The 18,316-nt window shown below is 48.5% G+C and overlaps 1 protein-coding gene across 1 annotated transcript in view; it reads right to left on the bottom strand.

Annotated features, from left to right (window-relative positions):
• Nucleotides 1–17,743: 17,743 nt before the first annotated feature.
• Nucleotides 17,744–18,316, bottom strand: part of LOC130357760 (uncharacterized) — a 96,423-nt gene continuing 95,850 nt past the window's right edge. The window contains exon 14 of the mRNA XM_056560497.1: nucleotides 17,744–17,814. Within this exon, the coding sequence (XP_056416472.1) occupies nucleotides 17,785–17,814 (30 nt within the window). The 3' untranslated portion in view covers nucleotides 17,744–17,784. The remainder of the gene's footprint in view (nucleotides 17,815–18,316) is intronic.

The following is an 18,316-nucleotide window of genomic DNA, read 5'->3' as shown; positions in this document are numbered from 1 at the left end:
CATGCACGAATGGCTGGGGTACCGTGCCGGAGATTGCAGGGGTCACCAGCAGCAGGACCCCCATGATCAGACATCTTATCCCATATCCTATCGATACTTGCATCATTTCTTGTGAAAAGTCCCAAAATTTCATGAAAAATTAGAAAATCTGAATTTTTCAGGGACCAGGTTTACTTCAGGTTTAGTTTTGAAGTGAATTTGAAGGTCTAAATGTTAGAAATCCCCCATAATGGACCCATTATGAAAACTGCACCTCTCAAAGTATTCAAGTTTCTCAAGTGCGTTAGCCATTTAGGTGTTTTACAAGAATAACAGCAAAGTGAAGGAGAAAACTCAAAATCTCCATTTTATACACTAACATGTTCTTGTAACCCCATTTTGTAACCCAATTTCTCTCGAGTAAGGAAATACCTCATATGTGGATGTTAAGTGCTCTGTGGGTTAACTAGAGGGCTAGAAGGGAAGGAGTGACAATAAGCTTTTGGAGAGCGAATTTTGTTGAAATGGTTTTTGTAGGGCATGTCGTATTTAGGACGCCCCCATGGTGCCAAAACAGCAACCTGGCCCATGTAGACCACAACTTTTTTGTTTCATGCCCGGGTTTTACGCATGGCATTATATGGCTTGAGAACTTAATCAGAGAGATCAACTCCCCCCATATACTGATTGTAGTGCAGAATACAATCAGGTTTGAGGATCGTTGTTGTGGTACCCTGCACAGGGACAGGGGTGCTGCAGTTACCATGAACCTGTTGTTAGTCAGGTATAAGGACAAGAGGGATGTCCTTATACCTTACAAGCAACAGGTTTTCACTGGTAAGGGCCCTGGTCTCAGCCCTGGGCATAGGTGTCTGGAGAGGATAGGTCGGGAGGCCTCTTTTATTTTTATTGCACCGTCCCAAAAGCGGCAGTGGATCTGAGAGGGATTTGAAAAGAGGGATACTGGTATAAAAGTTATCCACGTAAAGGTAGTAACCCTTATCCAGCAGTGGGTACAAATGGTCCCACACATGTTTCCCGCTAACTACCAGAGTGGGGGGACATTCTGGGGGTTCAATACAGGAATCCTTTCCCTCATTCACTCCAAACTTGTGAGTTTAGCCTGAGGTACTCACAGAGTTTATAGAGTTTCACGCCATACCTTGCTCGCTTAGTGGGAATATTTTGGCGGAAAATGAGTCTCCCTTTAAAGCTAACGAGAGACTCAACAATAGAGACCTCCCTTTGGGGTACGTAGGCCTCCACAAATTTGGCCTCATAGTGATCGATGAACTGCTTGAGTTTGTACAGGCGGTTGTTACGCAGCATCATTTTGGGGGGCATGCATCATTATCAGCGTAATGCAAGCATTTCTGTATAGCCTCAAAACGTCCCCGTGTCATGGCCATGCTGCAAAGTGGGGTCTGGTAGAGGACGCCCCCACTCCAGTATTCCCTGACGCCAGGTTTTTTGACTAGGCCCATGTGCAGCATGAGACCCCAATATGCCCTCATTTCGACAGCACTGACGGGGGTCCATCCATTGGGCCTGTCCAAAAGGAAATCTGGGTGGTGGGCGACTGTTGGGCATACTGGTTTCTCTGCTCCACCATTAGATTGACAAAGTCATCACTGAAAAAAAAACAAAAAAAGTCAATTTCAGTGAAACCGACTATGTCAATCTGGATTCCTGGGTTGCCAACAAATCCAGGAATCAGGGGCTGATAGTCCTCTGGGGCAGTCCAGACAAGTTCACCGGTAAATGGTACAGGTAAACTTTTCTGGGGAGTCGGACAACCAGTACGGCTGCCAGGGACGCTCGTACTAGTGTGGGCCACTGGGTCACTTGTATGGGGGGTTTGTGACCTCTCACTGCAGCGTCTCTACTGCCTTCTAGGGGGCTCATCATTACTGGATGAGGAGGAGGACAAGGTAGAAAACTGAGAAGTTTGGTCCCCTTGTCCTCACTGGCACTTTCGGTGTCAGGTGTGTTTCCACCAAAAATTTCGAAACTTCTAAGGGTGAGAAAAAAAAAACAGCAATAATCCCCGAAAAAAAATGCCTAAAAATTAAGAAAAAGTATGTGCCCCCCCAAAAAAAAGTTGGGACACACAACAGCACCCTAAAGTGCCTGGGTCACGCAGCTGAAGGTGCTGCAGACCTTCGGACACATCCTTTGCAGGCGCTGCGCCAAATTTTTTTTATTTTTATTTCATTTTTATTTTTTTTTTAACCTTCACTTTTCCGCCTGCACTAAATCTGTCCCTAAGCTAATTCAGTGCCGGACGGCACAGATGTTGCCCACATGGGCACGGATTGGCACAGGGGGTTTATTGGCACAAGGCTCTGCTCTGCTCACTCACTTCCTAGTGTGGGTGGGGAGCAGGGCAACGGGAGGTTAACCCTACCACTGGTGCTATGTGTGGAAGATAGTATGCACAGCAATCGCAGTCATAGGTGGGTTTTAGGCCCACCCTAGGTATTGTCCCAGGATACCTGCTGAAAGATTTCAGCAGGCATCCCGTTCTGATCACCGCAAGATTACTGGCGGTGATCAGAAACTAAGAGGGCGTACAGGTACGCCCTTGGTCCTCAAGTATCAAAGACCGAGGGTGTACCCCTAGGCCCTTAGTCTCTCCAGATAGTATCATGAGACCTGTATTACATTGATACTTCAGCCCTATTCCAACTAACTTACCCCATCATAAGCACTAATGCATTTATAACAGCATATCTCAGAATAATAGTTCTGCACTTCCTAAATTAAATAACTATACAAGGGCAAAATAATAAATTCGAGCCATGACCACAGACATCTAGCACACATGCCAATATAACCAATAATATTACCATACAGGGCTCATATCATCATATAAATGATTGCATACAGGTATATTCAGTGAATTACAGGTGACATCTTCTCTGATCAAAGTCCTTCACTTTTACTTAACTTCTCTATCCGGTCAAGACCACCATGATGACTTCTCCCTGTTGTCACTCATCACCTTAGTGTACCAAATGGTAATAGTGCTTTCCTCAATTACCTACACAAAAATAGTGGCTACCTACTGCCCCCCCCCCCCCCCCCCCATAGTTTTTGTGTCTGCCATGCTCATACAGCCTTCCACATGCTGACTGTATTAGGAGATTGAAGCTATGACAGTACAATTCATTACAACAATAGTGCAGTGTATTGTGAACAAAACATTGCTTGTACAAGTCCCCAAGGTAGACTTAAAACTAAAGACTAAAAAGTATTTAAAAAAAATGCTAAAAAAAACGTATAATAATATGAAACAAAACCCCCTAATACAACATAATTCTTAATTTTCCAAATGAGACAATTGAAACTCAGAAAAATAAACATAATAGGTATTGGATTACCACATAAAAAACTGAATTGTAAAAAAAATAAAAAATAAATGAAAACAACAACAATGCCAGATCTGCAGTTTTTTTTGTTGTTACCTTACATCCTACAAAACATAGAAAACATTAAAGAAGCTAAAACTACAAGCCAGAGAGTCAAACCCTAGAGGGATCTTAGGTACAAAATCAGACAGAGTCAGAACAAGCCAGGTCAAACCAGAAGGGTAGTGTAGTACAATGTGGGAAGACTAGAGCAAAATGATAAACAGGTAAGAATCAAAACAGGAGTGTACATCAAGTCAAAGACAAAAGCAAGGTCAGAGAACAAACAAACAGTAAGCTGGAAAGCTGCGTTGTATACAAAACATTGGTGAAGGCTACAGGAAGACCAATCACAGGCATGGCAGCAGCGCTAGTTTATTTATTTATTTTTCCCCCTTAGAAGGTGTGAGTGCCAGCACTGAGATGATTGGCCCAGCACTTCCATCTCCCAATTGGTCAGCAGGTCTGAAAGTAATATGACACGCAGCTGTGCACCGAGCAGAGCTGGCCATCACAGAAATCCGAGAACACTTCCGGCAGAGCTCTACAGGGAACAGAAGCAATGAGGGGAAGTTTTTTCGGCCAGTAGAGTGCAGCGTGAGGTGTTAGAGTAAAGCAACAGTAATAGTCTTTAGGTGGCTCCACACATGACAAAAGTGCTGTATATGTGTGGTATACGTCGACATACTGGCAGAAAGGTATGCCAACATTTACCATGGCGAACTCACATTGGGCCTCATTCACTATAAGGGTTTGTTCACATTGCACAATATGAATTCAGCGAGTGGAGATTCCGTTTGGCGGCCAGACGACGAAAATACTTCGGCGGTAGGACCGAGCGGCACTGCGCCGTCACCATGTTCTTTCTTTGCGCGGAACAATTTCAGCAGAAGAATTGTCCACCGTTGAAATTCCGCAGTGTGAACGGATCTTGCGGATTTCCGCAGTGTGAACATATCCTAATAGACTGAATATAGTCTACTGGAGGCTATTGTCTGTTTCCAAATGTATACAATTTACAAACAAGAAGAAAAAAAACTTCAGTACGCACCAGACTAGGCCAACAGAAAAATGGCTGGTTTATTTCACATCCTCCAGGACAAGGTGAAAGTTGACATGAGTCACGAGCAGGGGTGTAGCAGGCTTTACGCTTCTGCTCGCAACTAATCTCGACTCCTTCCCTGCATCAAGTGGTGTCTGATGTTCATGAACTAAAGTGAAATAAACCAGGCGTCTTTCAGTTGGAGTAGTCTGGTGAGTGCTGAGGTCTGTTTTTCTTCTTTGTTCATATTGGATTGTTCTCTATGAGGATTAGCACCACAGACAGACACACCCACCCGTGCTCCGTTTTCTAGCCGGCAGCTGACCCCAATCTTGCAGTGCATGTCCTACTTTATTAAATGTGCCATTCATGTATATTTTTTGGGACTCAAAAGTGCAGTGGACAATGCATTTAAGTCCTGCAAAATAAAAATATATATTCATGAATTGCTGACGTTGTACAACACACAGCAATTGAAAAAAACCTCATGGGAACCTCTGTTCTGTCTCTTCACTTGTTTTATGAAATTAATTTAAAAATCACAAATTATCATATAAAATTACTAGAGGATAAGTAAGATTTAAAACTGGTAGGAAGCACAAGAAAAGAAAAAATTTTGACACCAAGATATACCCCTAGATCAAAAAAGCAACCCTTTTCTAGAAATTTGTCAAAAATACTTTTATATTCCTTTAACAAATTCCCCATCACAGCACATAGAATTGTGTGGTTTTACTGATTTAACTATTAAAGTCTGTTCTTTGTTGATGATAAAACTTTATTTTCCCCAGACATCACAGATATGTATAGTCAGGTTACAAGGGGAATATTTGACAGCTCTCTGTGTCTAAGCGCTTTCTTTATTTTTTACTAACTGAATACCCGGCGTTGCACGGTTTTTCCTTCCTAATCCATGTTGGGGAGGAAAATAAACAAAGGAGGAAGCTTTTGACTTCATATCCCATCCTCATATATTGTTGTCATATCCCTACCCCATATCCTGTCCTTACATCCCGACCTCCTTTCCTGTCATCATATCTCGACCTTATATCCCATCCTCACATCCTGTCCTCATATCATGGCCTCCTATCCTGACCTCCTATCCCGTCCTCCTATCCCGACCTCCTATCCCGTCCTCCTATCTCGACCTCCTATCCCATCCTATCCTGTCCTCCTATCCAATCGATCTAATCCCAACCTCCTATTTCGAACCTCCTATCCTGACCTCCTATCCCGTCCTCATATCCCGTGCTCCTATCTCTACCTCCTATCTTGACCTCCTATCCCGTCCTCCTATCCAGTCCATCTATCCCAACCTCCTATCTCGACCTCCTATCCTGACCTCCTATCCTGTCCTCCTATCCTGACCTCCTATCCAGTCCTCCAATCCTCCTATCCCGTCCTCCTATCCCGTCCTCCTATCTCAACCTCCTATCTCAACCTCCTATCCCGACCTCCTATCCCGTCCTCCTATCCCGTCCTCCTATCCCGACCTCCTATCACATCCTCATATCCCGTCCTCCTTTCCCGTCCTCATATCCCGTCCTCCTATCTCAACCTCATATCCCGACCCATAATGTATAACAGGTATTGAAATATCTGCAACCGTACGGAAGTTATGGGGGAAGATACATTCCCCATTGATTTGCATGGGACTTTACACAAAAACCCTGACCCTCCTCACAAATGGGGGTAGTTAAAGGTTAAATTAACTATCCTATATTTTAAGTGGACATATAAGTAACATGTGACCAAGTATTATCGAAATATCTCCAGCCGTTTGGAAGTTATGCAGTAACATATATTTCCCATAGACTTGTATGGGACTTTAAACATAAACCCCGCCCCTGGCAAATGGAGGTGAATAAGGGTTAAATCACCTATACTATTTTAGTTGTTGACATATAAGTAACATGTGACCAAGTATTATGGAAATATCTCCAGCCGTTTGGAAGTTATGCAGTAACATATATTTCCCATTGACTTGTATAGGACTTTAAACATAAGCCCCGCCCCTGGCAAATGGGGGTGAGTAAGGGTTAAATTACCTATCCTATGTTTGTTGTTGACATATAAGTAACATGTGTGCCAAGTTTCATGTTAATATCTTTAGCCGTTTGGACGTGATGCTGGAACATACATCCATACATACATACACACACACACACGTTGAGTTTTATATATATAGATTAAAGTGGTAAGGTCACCTCTAAACTGTCTTTTCTTAAGCCAAACAAACCCAGACACTGGAATCAATCTTGATAATGAATTCCATCTCTTTCCTTAAAAGATGCCCCTCAGTAGAACAGAAAACACTGTATGATCCGACTTATATACAATGTTTTCATCCCTTTTGGAGAATCCCATGGTTATATCTCTCTCAAGAGTTTATTATTTGATTACTGTTTTCTTTTTTTGTGATAATATATAAGACTTTTTAGTCACTTTTTATAAATTTTTGGGGGAATGAGATGTGACCAAAAAGCAGCAATTTTGGACATTTTTATTTAACGTTTACGCTGTTCACCATACTTAATCATTAACATTATATTTTGATAGCACGGACATTTACGCACGTGGTGATACCATATATGTAAAAAATAATTTTTTTACGCTTTTTGAAGGTAAAATGGGAAAAAGGGGTGATTTACAGTGCTATGCATAGGCATAAAACTGACCAGTATTATCAGCAATCTTCTGCTCTGGTTTCCTCTATGTCAGACCAGAGCATAAGACCCCAGGCTAGTGGCGGAGGCAGATGAGGGAACCTCCAGTTGCTGCCGCAGGGATCCGCTCATCCAATATAATGCCCGCATTGCAGCAGATGCCTAGATCTGTATTGGTCACAGCATCTGAGGGGTTAATGGCGGACATTAGCGCGATCGCTTATGTTAGCCATTACCGGCGTGTCAATTGCTGCTGATAGCAGCCAGGACTTGCTGTGCATGATGCGAACACCACTCCGGTGCTGGTGTCGTGTACAGGACGTAAATGTACGTCCTGGTGTGTTAAAGGAAATATGCAGCGAACAAAACTTATCCCCTATTCACAGGATAGGGGATAAGTGTCTGATCGCGGGGGGTCTGACCACTGGGACCCCCCACGATCTCCTGCATGGGGTCGCGGCTCTCCTGTGCAGGAGGCGTGGCCAACACACCTCCTCCATGTATCTCTATGGGAGGGGCAGGAAGGCAGCGTTCGTGGCTCCCCGCCTCTCCCATAGAGCTGTATGGAGAGAGGGGGGATAGGGGGGTACCATTGACCTCATTGAGGTCGACGCCACGCGCATTAGTTTCTGACTGTGGGGGGTTCCAATGGTCGGACCCCCCACGGTCAGAAACTAATCCCCTATCCTGTGGATAGGGGATGAGTTTTGTTTGCTGCAGATGTCCTTTAAAGGGGTTATCCAGGAAAAACCTTTTTTCTATATATCAACTGGCTCCAGAAACAGATTTGTAAATTATTCTATTAAAAAATCTTAATCCTTTCAATACTTATGAGCTGCTGAAGTTGAGTTGTTCTTTTCTGTCTAAGTGCTCTCTGATGACACGTGTCTCGGGAACGGCCCAGTTTAGAAGCAAATCCCCATAGCAAACCTTTTCTACTCTGTGCAGTTCCCGAGACAAGCAGAGATGTCAGCAGAGAGCACTGTTGCCAGACAGAAAACAACAACTCACCTTCAGCAGCTGATAATTATTGAAAGGATTAGGATTTTTTAATAGAAGTAATTAACAAAACTGTTTAACTTTCTGGAGCTAGTTGATATAAAAAAAAAGTTTTTTCCTGGAATACCCCTTTAAGTACCACAGCATCAGGTCGTACATTTACCTCCTCCTAAGGATAGGGGATAAGATGTCAGATCGCCGGGGTTCCGCTGCTGGGGACCCCCGGGATCGCTGCTGCGAGTTTGCTCTGTGCGTAATGACGGGTGTTACGCCGAGCGCTCCGGGTCCCCGCTCCTCCCCGGAGCGCTCGCAACATCCTCGCAATCGCAGCGCCCCGGTCAGACCTGCTGACCGGGTGCGCTGCGATACCTCTTCCAGCCGGGATGCGATTCGCGATGCGGGTGGCGCCCGCTCGCGATGCGCACCCCGGCTCCCGTACCTGACTCGCTCTCCGTCGGTCCTGTCCCGGCGCGCGCGGCCCCGCTCCTTAGGGCGCGCGCGCCGGGTCTCTACGATTTAAAGGGCCACTGCGCTGCTGATTGGCGCAGTTGGTTTAATTAGTGTATTCACCTGTGCACTTCCCTATATAACCTCACTTCCCCTTCCCTTCCTTGCCGGATCTTGTTGCCATCGTGCCAGTGAAAGCGTTTCCCAGTGTGTTCCTAGCCTGTGTTCCAGACCTCCTGCCGTTGCCCCTGACTACGATCCTTGCTGCCTGCCCCGACCTTCTGCTACGTCCGACCTTGCTCTTGTCTACTCCCTTGTACCGCGCCTATCTTCAGCAGTCAGAGAGGTTGAGCCGTTGCTAGTGGATACGACCTGGTTGCTACCGCCGCTGCAAGACCATCCCGCTTTGCGGCGGGCTCTGGTGAAAACCAGTAGCAGCTTAGAACCGGTCCACTAGCACGGTCCACGCCAATCCCTCTCTGGCACAGAGGATCCACCTCCTGCCAGCCGAATCGTGACAGTAGATCCGGCCATGGATCCCGCTGAAGTTCCACTGCCAGTTGTCGCCGACCTCACCACGGTGGTCGCCCAGCAGTCGCAACAGATAGCGCAACAAGGCCACCAGCTGTCTCAACTGACCGTGATGCTACAGCAGCTACTACCACAGCTCCAGCAATCATCTCCTCCGCCAGCTCCTGCACCTCCTCCGCAGCGAGTGGCCGCTTCCGGCCTACGACTATCCTTGCCGGATAAATTTGATGGGGACTCTAAGTTTTGCCGTGGCTTTCTTTCACAATGTTCCCTGCACTTGGAGATGATGTTGGACCAGTTTCCTACTGAAAGGTCTAAGGTGGCTTTCGTAGTCAGCCTTCTGTCCGGAAAAGCTCTGTCATGGGCCACACCGCTCTGGGACCGCAATGACCCCATCACTGCCTCTGTACACTCCTTCTTCACGGAGATTCGAAGTGTCTTTGAGGAACCTGCCCGAGCCTCTTCTGCTGAGACTGCCCTGCTGAACCTGGTCCAGGGTAATTCTTCCGTTGGCGAGTACGCCATCCAATTCCGTACTCTTGCTTCCGAATTATCTTGGAATAATGAGGCCCTCTGCGCGACCTTTAAAAAAGGCCTATCCAGCAACATTAAAGATGTTCTGGCCGCACGAGAAATTCCTGCTAACCTGCATGAACTTATTCATCTAGCCACTCGCATTGACATGCGTTTTTCCGAAAGGCGTCAGGAGCTCCGCCAGGATATGGACTTTGTTCGTACGAGGCGTTTTTTCTCCCCGGCTCCTCTCTCCTCTGGTCCTCTGCAATCCGTTCCTGTGCCTCCCGCCGGTCAACTTGCATAGCCTCATGCAAGTTGACCGGTCTCGCTTGACACCTCAAGAGAGGACACGACGCCGCATGGAGAATCTGTGCCTGTACTGTGCCGGTACCGAACACTTCCTGAAGGATTGTCCTATCCGTCCTCCCCGCCTGGAAAGACGTACGCTGACTCCGCACAAAGGGGAGACAGTTCTTGATGTCTACTCTGCTTCTCCACGCCTTACTGTGCCTGTGCGGATATCTTCCTTGTTACGCCAAGCGCTCCGGGTCCCCGCTCCTCCCCGGAGCACTCACGGCGCCTCTCTCCCCGCAGCGCCCCGGTCAGTCCCGCTGACCGGGAGCGCTGCACTGTCATGGCCGTTGGGGATGCGATTCGCACAGCGGGACGCGCCCGCTCGCGAATCGCATCCCAGGTCACTTACCCGTCCCGGTTCCCTGCTGTCATGTGCTGGCGCGCGCGGCTCCGCTCTCTAGGGCGCGCGCGCGCCAGCTCTCTGAGACTTAAAGGGCCAGTGCACCAATGATTGGTGCCTGGCCCAATTAGCTTAATTGGCTCCCACCTGCTCCCAGACTATATCTGCTCACTGCCCCTGCACTCCCTTGCCGGATTTTGTTGCCTTGTGCCAGTGAAAGCGTTTAGTGTGTCCAAAGCCTGTGTTACCTGAACTTCTGCTATCCATCTTGACTACGAACCTTGCCGCCTGCCCCGACCTTCTGCTACGTCTGACCTTGCCTCTGCCTAGTCCTTCTGTCCCACGCCTTCTCAGCAGTCAGCGAGGTTGAGCCGTTGCTAGTGGATACGACCTGGTTGCTACTGCCGCAGCAAGACCATCCCGCTTTGCGGCGGGCTCTGGTGAACACCAGTAGCCTCTTAGAACCGGTCCACTAGCACGGTCCACGCCATTCCCTCGCTGACACAGAGGATCCACTACCTGGAAGCCGAATCGTGACAGTAGATCCGGCCATGGATCCCGCTGAGGTGCCGCTGCCAAGTCTCGCTGACATTCCCACGGTGGTCGCTCAGCAATCGCAGCAGATTGCCCAACAAGGACAGCAGCTGTCGCAGTTGACCGCCATGTTACAGCAACTTCTGCCTCTGCTACAGCAGCAACCATCTCCTCCGCCAGCTCCTGCACCTCCTCCGCAGCGAGTGGCCGCTCCTAGCCTCCGCTTGTCCCTGCCGGACAAATTTGATGGGGACTCTAAACTCTGCCGTGGATTTTTGTCTCAGTGTTCCCTGCATATGGAGATGTTGTCGGACTTGTTTCCTACAGAACGGTCTAAGGTGGCGTTCGTAGTAAGCCTTCTTTCAGGAAAGGCCTTGTCTTGGGCCACACCGCTCTGGGACCGCAACGATCCTGCCACAGCCACAGTCCAGTCCTTCTTCGCTGAAGTCCGGAGTGTCTTCGAGGAGCCAGCCCGAGCTTCTTCTGCCGAGACTGCCCTGTTGAACCTGGTCCAGGGTAATTCTTCAGTGGGCGAGTACGCCATCCAATTTCGTACTCTTGCTTCCGAGTTATCATGGAATAACGAGGCTCTCTGCGCGACCTTTAAAAAAGGCCTATCCAGTCGCATCAAGGATGTGCTGGCCGCACGAGAGATTCCTGCCAACCTGCAAGAACTCATCCATTTGGCTACCCGCATTGACATGCGTTTTTCTGAGCGACACCAAGAGCTCCGCCAGGAAAAGGACTTAGATCTCTGGGCACCTCTCCCACAGCATCCTTTGCAGTCTACGCCTGGGCCTCCCGCCGAGGAGGCCATGCAAGTGGATCGGTCTCGCTTGACCCAGGAAGAGAGGAATCGCCGTAGGGAAGAAAATCTCTGTCTGTACTGTGCCAGTACCGAGCATTTCTTGGTGGATTGCCCTATCCGTCCTCCACGTCTGGGAAACGCACGCACGCACCCAGCTCACGTGGGTGTGGCGTCTCTTGGTTCTAAGTCTGCTTCTCCACGTCTCACGGTTCCCGTGCGGATTTCTCCTTCAGCCAACTCCTCCCTCTCAGCCGTGGCCTGCTTGGACTCTGGTGCCTCTGGGAATTTTATTTTGGAGTCGTTTGTGAATAAATTCCGCATCCCGGTGACCCGTCTCGTCAAGCCGCTCTACATTTCCGCGGTCAACGGAGTCAGATTGGATTGCACCGTGCGTTACCGCACAGAACCCCTCCTGATGTGTATTGGACCCCACCACGAAAGGATTGAGTTATTCGTCCTTCCCAACTGTACCTCTGAGGTCCTCCTCGGTCTGCCATGGCTCCGGCTTCATTCTCCCACCCTTGATTGGACCACCGGGGAGATCAAGAACTGGGACTCTGCCTGCCATAGGAAGTGCCTCTCCCCCCCTCCCAGTCCCGTCAGGCAAGCCTCAGTGCCTCCTCATGGCCCCCGTCCTGGTGTCACACTGCCCCGTGCCAGGCTTCGCCCTCTGCCCTCCCTCCCCATTCCCACTCCTGCTGTACTGCCTGCCGTTGGGGAAACCCTCCATTCTTTCCCGGTGTCCTCATCCCAGGGGAGGCAGTTACCGGACAAAGAAAAGGGGAGACCTAAGGGGGGGGTACTGTTACGCCTAGCGCTCCGGGTCCCCGCTCCTCCCCGGAGCGCTCACGGCGCCTCTCTCCCTGCAGCGCCCCGGTCAGTCCCGCTGACCGGGAGCGCTGCACTGTCATGGCCGTTGGGGATGCGATTCGCACAGCGGGACGCGCCCGCTCGCGAATCGCATCCCAGGTCACTTACCCGTCCCGGTCCCCTGCTGTCATGTGCTGGCGCGCGCGGCTCCGCTCTCTAGGGCGCGCGCGCGCCAGCTCTCTGAGACTTAAAGGGCCAGTGCACCAATGATTGGTGCCTGGCCCAATTAGCTTAATTGGCTCCCACCTGCTCCCAGACTATATCTGCTCACTGCCCCTGCACTCCCTTGCCGGATCTTGTTGCCTTGTGCCAGTGAAAGCGTTTAGTGTGTCCAAAGCCTGTGTTACCTGAACTTCTGCTATCCATCTTGACTACGAACCTTGCCCCCTGCCCCGACCTTCTGCTACGTCTGACCTTGCCTCTGCCTAGTCCTTCTGTCCCACGCCTTCTCAGCAGTCAGCGAGGTTGAGCCGTTGCTAGTGGATACGACCTGGTTGCTACTGCCGCAGCAAGACCATCCCGCTTTGCGGCGGGCTTTGGTGAACACCAGTAGCCTCTTAGAACCGGTCCACTAGCACGGTCCACGCCATTCCCTCGCTGACACAGAGGATCCACTACCTGGAAGCCGAATCGTGACATTCCTCCATCTTCTCCTTCTCTACTATGGCCTTCTTGGACTCCGGATCTGCAGGAAATTTTATTTTGGCCTCTCTCATCAACAGGTTCAACATCCCGGTGACCAGTCTCGCCAGACCCCTCTACATCAATTGTGTTAACAATCAAAGATTGGACTGTACCGTGCGTTACCGCACGGAACCCCTCCTAATGTGCATCGGACCTCATCACGAAAAAATTTAGTTTTTGGTCCTCTCCAATTGCATTTCCGAAATTCTCCTTGGATTACCGTGGCTTCAACGCCATTCCCCAACCCTTGATTGGTCCACAGGAGAAATCAAGAGCTGGGGTACTTCTTGTTTCAAGGACTGTCTTAAACCGGTTCCCAGTACTCCCTGCCGTGACCCTGTGGTTCCCCCTGTAACCGGTCTCCCTAAGGCTTATATGGACTATGCTGACATATTTTGCAAAAAGCAAGCTGAGACTTTACCTCCTCACAGGCCTTATGACTGTCCTATTGACCTCCTCCCGGGCACTACTCCACCCCGGGGCAGAATTTATCCTCTGTCCGCCCTAGAGACTCTTGCTATGTCTGAATACATCCAGGAAAATTTAAAAAAGGGGTTTATCCGCAAATCCTCCTCTCCTGCCGGAGCTGGATTTTTTTTTGTGTCCAAAAAAGATGGCTCCCTGCGTCCTTGCATTGATTACCGCGGACTTAATAAAATCACGGTAAAGAACCGCTACCCTCTACCTCTTATCTCAGAACTCTTTGATCGCCTTCAAGGTGCCCACATCTTTACCAAACTGGACTTAAAAGGTGCTTATAATCTCATCCGCATCAGGGAGGGGGACGAATGGAAGACTGCATTTAACACCAGAGATGGACACTTTGAGTATCTGGTCATGCCCTTTGGCCTGTGCAACGCCCCTGCCGTCTTCCAAGACTTTGTTAATGAAATTTTTCGTGATCTCTTATATTCCTGTGTTGTTGTGTATCTGGACAATATTCTGATTTTTTCTGCCAACTTAGAAGAACATCGCCAGCATGTCCGCATGGTCCTTCAGAGACTTCAAGACAATCAACTTTATGCCAAAATGGAGAAATGTCTGTTTGAATGTCAATCTCTTCCTTTCCTAGGATACTTGGTCTCTGGCCAGGGATTACAAATGGACCCGGATAAACTCTCTGCCGTCTTGGATTGGCCACGCCCCTCCGGACTCCGTGCTATCCAACGTTTTTTGGGGTTCGCCAATTATTACAGACAATTTATTCCACACTTTTCCACCATTGTAGCTCCTATCGTGGCTTTAACCAAGAAAAATGCCAATCCCAAGTCCTGGTCTCCCCAAGCGGAAGACGCATTTAAACGGCTCAAGTCTGCCTTTTCTTCTGCTCCCGTGCTCTCCAGACCTGACCCATCTAAACCCTTCCTATTGGAGGTAGATGCCTCCTCAGTGGGAGCTGGAGCGGTCCTTCTACAAAAAAATTCTTCCGGGCATGCTGTTACTTGTGGTTTTTTTTCTAGGACCTTCTCTCCGGCGGAGAGAAACTACTCCATCGGGGATCGAGAACTACTGGCCATTAAATTGGCACTTGAGGAATGGAGACCCAAGGGGGGGGGTACTGTTACGCCGAGCGCTCCGGGTCCCCGCTCCTCCCCGGAGCGCTCGCAACATCCTCACAATCGCAGCGCCCCGGTCAGACCTGCTGATGCGATTCGCGATGCGGGTGGCGCCCGCTCGCGATGCGCACCCCGGCTCCCGTACCTGACTCGCTCTCCGTCGGTCCTGTCCCGGCGCGCGCGGCCCCGCTCCTTAGGGCGCGCGCGCGCCGGGTCTCTACGATTTAAAGGGCCACTGCGCCGCTGATTGGCGCAGTTGGTTTAATTAGTGTATTCACCTGTGCACTTCCCTATATAACCTCACTTCCCCTTCCCTTCCTTGCCGGATCTTGTTGCCATCGTGCCAGTGAAAGCGTTTCCCAGTGTGTTCCTAGCCTGTGTTCCAGACCTCCTGCCGTTGCCCCTGACTACGATCCTTGCTGCCTGCCCTGACCTTCTGCTACGTCCGACCTTGCTCTTGTCTACTCCCTTGTACTGCGCCTATCTTCAGCAGTCAGAGAGGTTGAGCCGTTGCTAGTGGATACGACCTGGTTGCTACCGCCGCTGCAAGACCATCCCGCTTTGCGGCGGGCTCTGGTGAAAACCAGTAGCAGCTTAGAACCGGTCCACTAGCACGGTCCACGCCAATCCCTCTCTGGCACAGAGGATCCACCTCCTGCCAGCCGAATCGTGACAACGGGCAATACAGGGGCCGGAGCATCATGACGTCACGGCTCCGCCCCTCCTGACGTCACTGCCCGCCCCCTCAGTACAAGTCTATGGGAGGGGGCGTGGCGGTCATCACGCTCCCTGCTACAGACTTGCATTAAGGGGGCGGGCCGTGATGTCACTAGGGGCGGAGCCATGACATCACGCTGCTCCATCTTTCAGCCAATTATTTGTTCACGTTCAAATTTTCCAGAAAGTTGTTTCTTATGTTTTATATAAATGACTAGCTTAGTACCCGGCGTTGCCCGGTTTTTCCTTCCTAATCCTTGTTGGGGAGGAAAATAAACAAAGGAGGAAGCTTTTGACTTCATATCCCATGCTCATATATTGTTGTCATATCCCAACCCCACATCCCGACCTCCTATCCCGTCCTCCTATCTCGACCTCCTGTCCCCACCTCCTGTACTGACCTCCTTTACCGTCCTCCTATCCCGACCTCCTATCCCGTCCTCCTATCTCGACCTCCTATCCTGTCCTCCTATCCAGTCCTCCTATCTCGACCTCCTATTCCAACCTCCTATCCCGACCTTCTATCCCATCCTCCAATCTCGAGCTCCTATCCGGACCTCCTATCCCGACCTATCTCGACCTCCTATCCCAACCTCCTACCCCGACCTCCTATCCCGACTTCCTATCCCGTCCTCCTATCTCGACCTCCTATCTCGACCTCCTATCCCATCCTCCTATGTCGACCTCCTATCCCGACCTCCTTTCCCGTCCTCATATCTCGACCTCCTATCTTGACCTCCTATCCCATCCTCCTATCTCGACCTCCTATCCTGTCCTCCTATCCCATCCTCCTATCCCGTCCTCCTATCCCGACCTCCTATCCCGACCTCCTATCCCGTCCTCCTATCCCGTCCTCCTATCCCGTCTTCCTATCCCCTCCTCCTATCCCAACCTACCATCCCGTCCTCCTATCCCGTCCTCCTATCCCGACCTCCTATCCCATCCTCATATCCCGACCCGTAATATGTGTACCAGGTATTGAAATATCTCCAGCCGTACAGAAGTTATGTGGAAACATACATTTCCCATTGATTTGCATGGGACTTTAAACAAAAACCCTGACCCTCACAAATGGGGGAAGTTAAGGGTTAAATTAACTATCCTATATTTTAAGTGGACATATAAGTAACATGTGACCAAGTATTATCGAAATATCTCCAGCCGTTTGGAAGTTATGCGGTAACATATATTTCCCATTGACTTGCCTGGGACTTTAAACATAAGCCCCGCCCCTGGCAAATGGGGGTGAGTAAGGGTTAAATCACCTATCCTATGTTTGTTGTTGACATATAAGTAACATGTTTGCCAAGTTTCATGTTAATATCTTTAGCCGTTTGAAAGTTTTTGTGGAACATACATACATACATACACACACACACACACACACACGTTGAGTTTTATATATATATAGATTACAATTTCCCTCCATGTGATAGCATATGCAATTCATAACATAATTATACACCACTTTATTTGCCAAAAATAAATTTTTATCTCAGAAAAACAGCTTGTACTGTCCACTACTTGTTGTCAAGGAATTTCTGTCTCTAGTAACAGCTAGATTAGGACAAATTACAAGAAGTGGGTGGGGTTCAGCAGGTGACATGTGCAGGAGAAAGAGAAAGCCTGGGTGCTGTACCTACAAAGTGAGCCAGTCTGCTGAAGATTATCCACAATGTTCATGAAAGATAACGTAAGGCTTCCCTTTCATCTCTTTAATTACCCATAAAGCTCAGAGCAGCTGTCCCTTGTGTAAATACAAAGTAAAACCAGGAACAGAAAACAATAGCACCTAGGCACAGCAATCCTACAACACTATTATTGTGCTATAGTAGCTGCTGCTAGCAAAACACGGGGTGCTATACGTGTAGAAACTTGAAAGCAGCAATCCAATATCGCAAAGAGACATACGTAGCACTCACCGGCGTCATGATCCATGCTGTCACAGATCTTTATTTCGAAATTTTCGGTAAGTACAAACAGCTTGCTTGTGGGACACATACAGGGGAGGGTGTGCTTGTGCAGGGGAATCAGATAAACAACAGTCTGTTTCACATCATTACAATGCTTCTTCCCATATGTAATGACGTGAAACAGACTGTTGTCTATCTGATTCCCCAGCACGAGCACACCATGCATGTGTCCCGCAAGCAAGCTGTTCATACTTGTAAGTACAGAAAATTTCAGAGCTTCATAATAGCAGTGAAAGTACTAAAATCAATTAGTTAATCTAATAAAACAAGCCAGGTTTTCTTTTAAAGACAGGTAAGTTTTAAGCTTGGGTTACACAAACTCCTTTTGTAGCGCAATACTCCAACTCCATCAAGTGTTTCAGCCCAAGTCATTTTCAGTAAATTGCCTCTGTATAAATAAAATATAACACTAATTAAATGATAATAATGTACAATTGCACATGATAGCCTAATAAAATATAGTGTGTCATAAATAATAGAATGTCTGTGTTGTATGAGGAACAAATGAGCTACTGTTTATGTTACTGAAGTTTTAACAGACCTTGCTCAGAGAAAACATAATGAGTAATGTTTATTGTACAATGTAAAAATCCAGTGTAGATTTATAGGCAGCGTCTAAAGCATAATAACGCTTCACAGAGTAATTTCTGCAACAAATCTGCCACATATGAAATCATCCTAAAAAGCCTTTTACCTGGGGTTATGATCTTCTAAACTATTGTCAAAACAAACATTTGTTCCTGAGCATTGCCCAACATAAATATATTCAGCATTCAAAATCAGTGCTCCCTGGCAAGACATGCGACACTCCTGGAGCTTAGTAGCCTCATGAGCTGGCCATAAACTCAAATTGTTAAAGAGGTCCGCATAGGAGGGGAGACATTACAGAG

The sequence above is a fragment of the Hyla sarda genome, chromosome 2, assembly GCF_029499605.1.
Source record: "Hyla sarda isolate aHylSar1 chromosome 2, aHylSar1.hap1, whole genome shotgun sequence".
NCBI lineage: Eukaryota > Metazoa > Chordata > Amphibia > Anura > Hylidae > Hyla > Hyla sarda.
The sequence above is the reverse complement of the archived record's forward strand: the minus strand, read 5'-3'. Positions and strand labels throughout refer to the sequence as shown.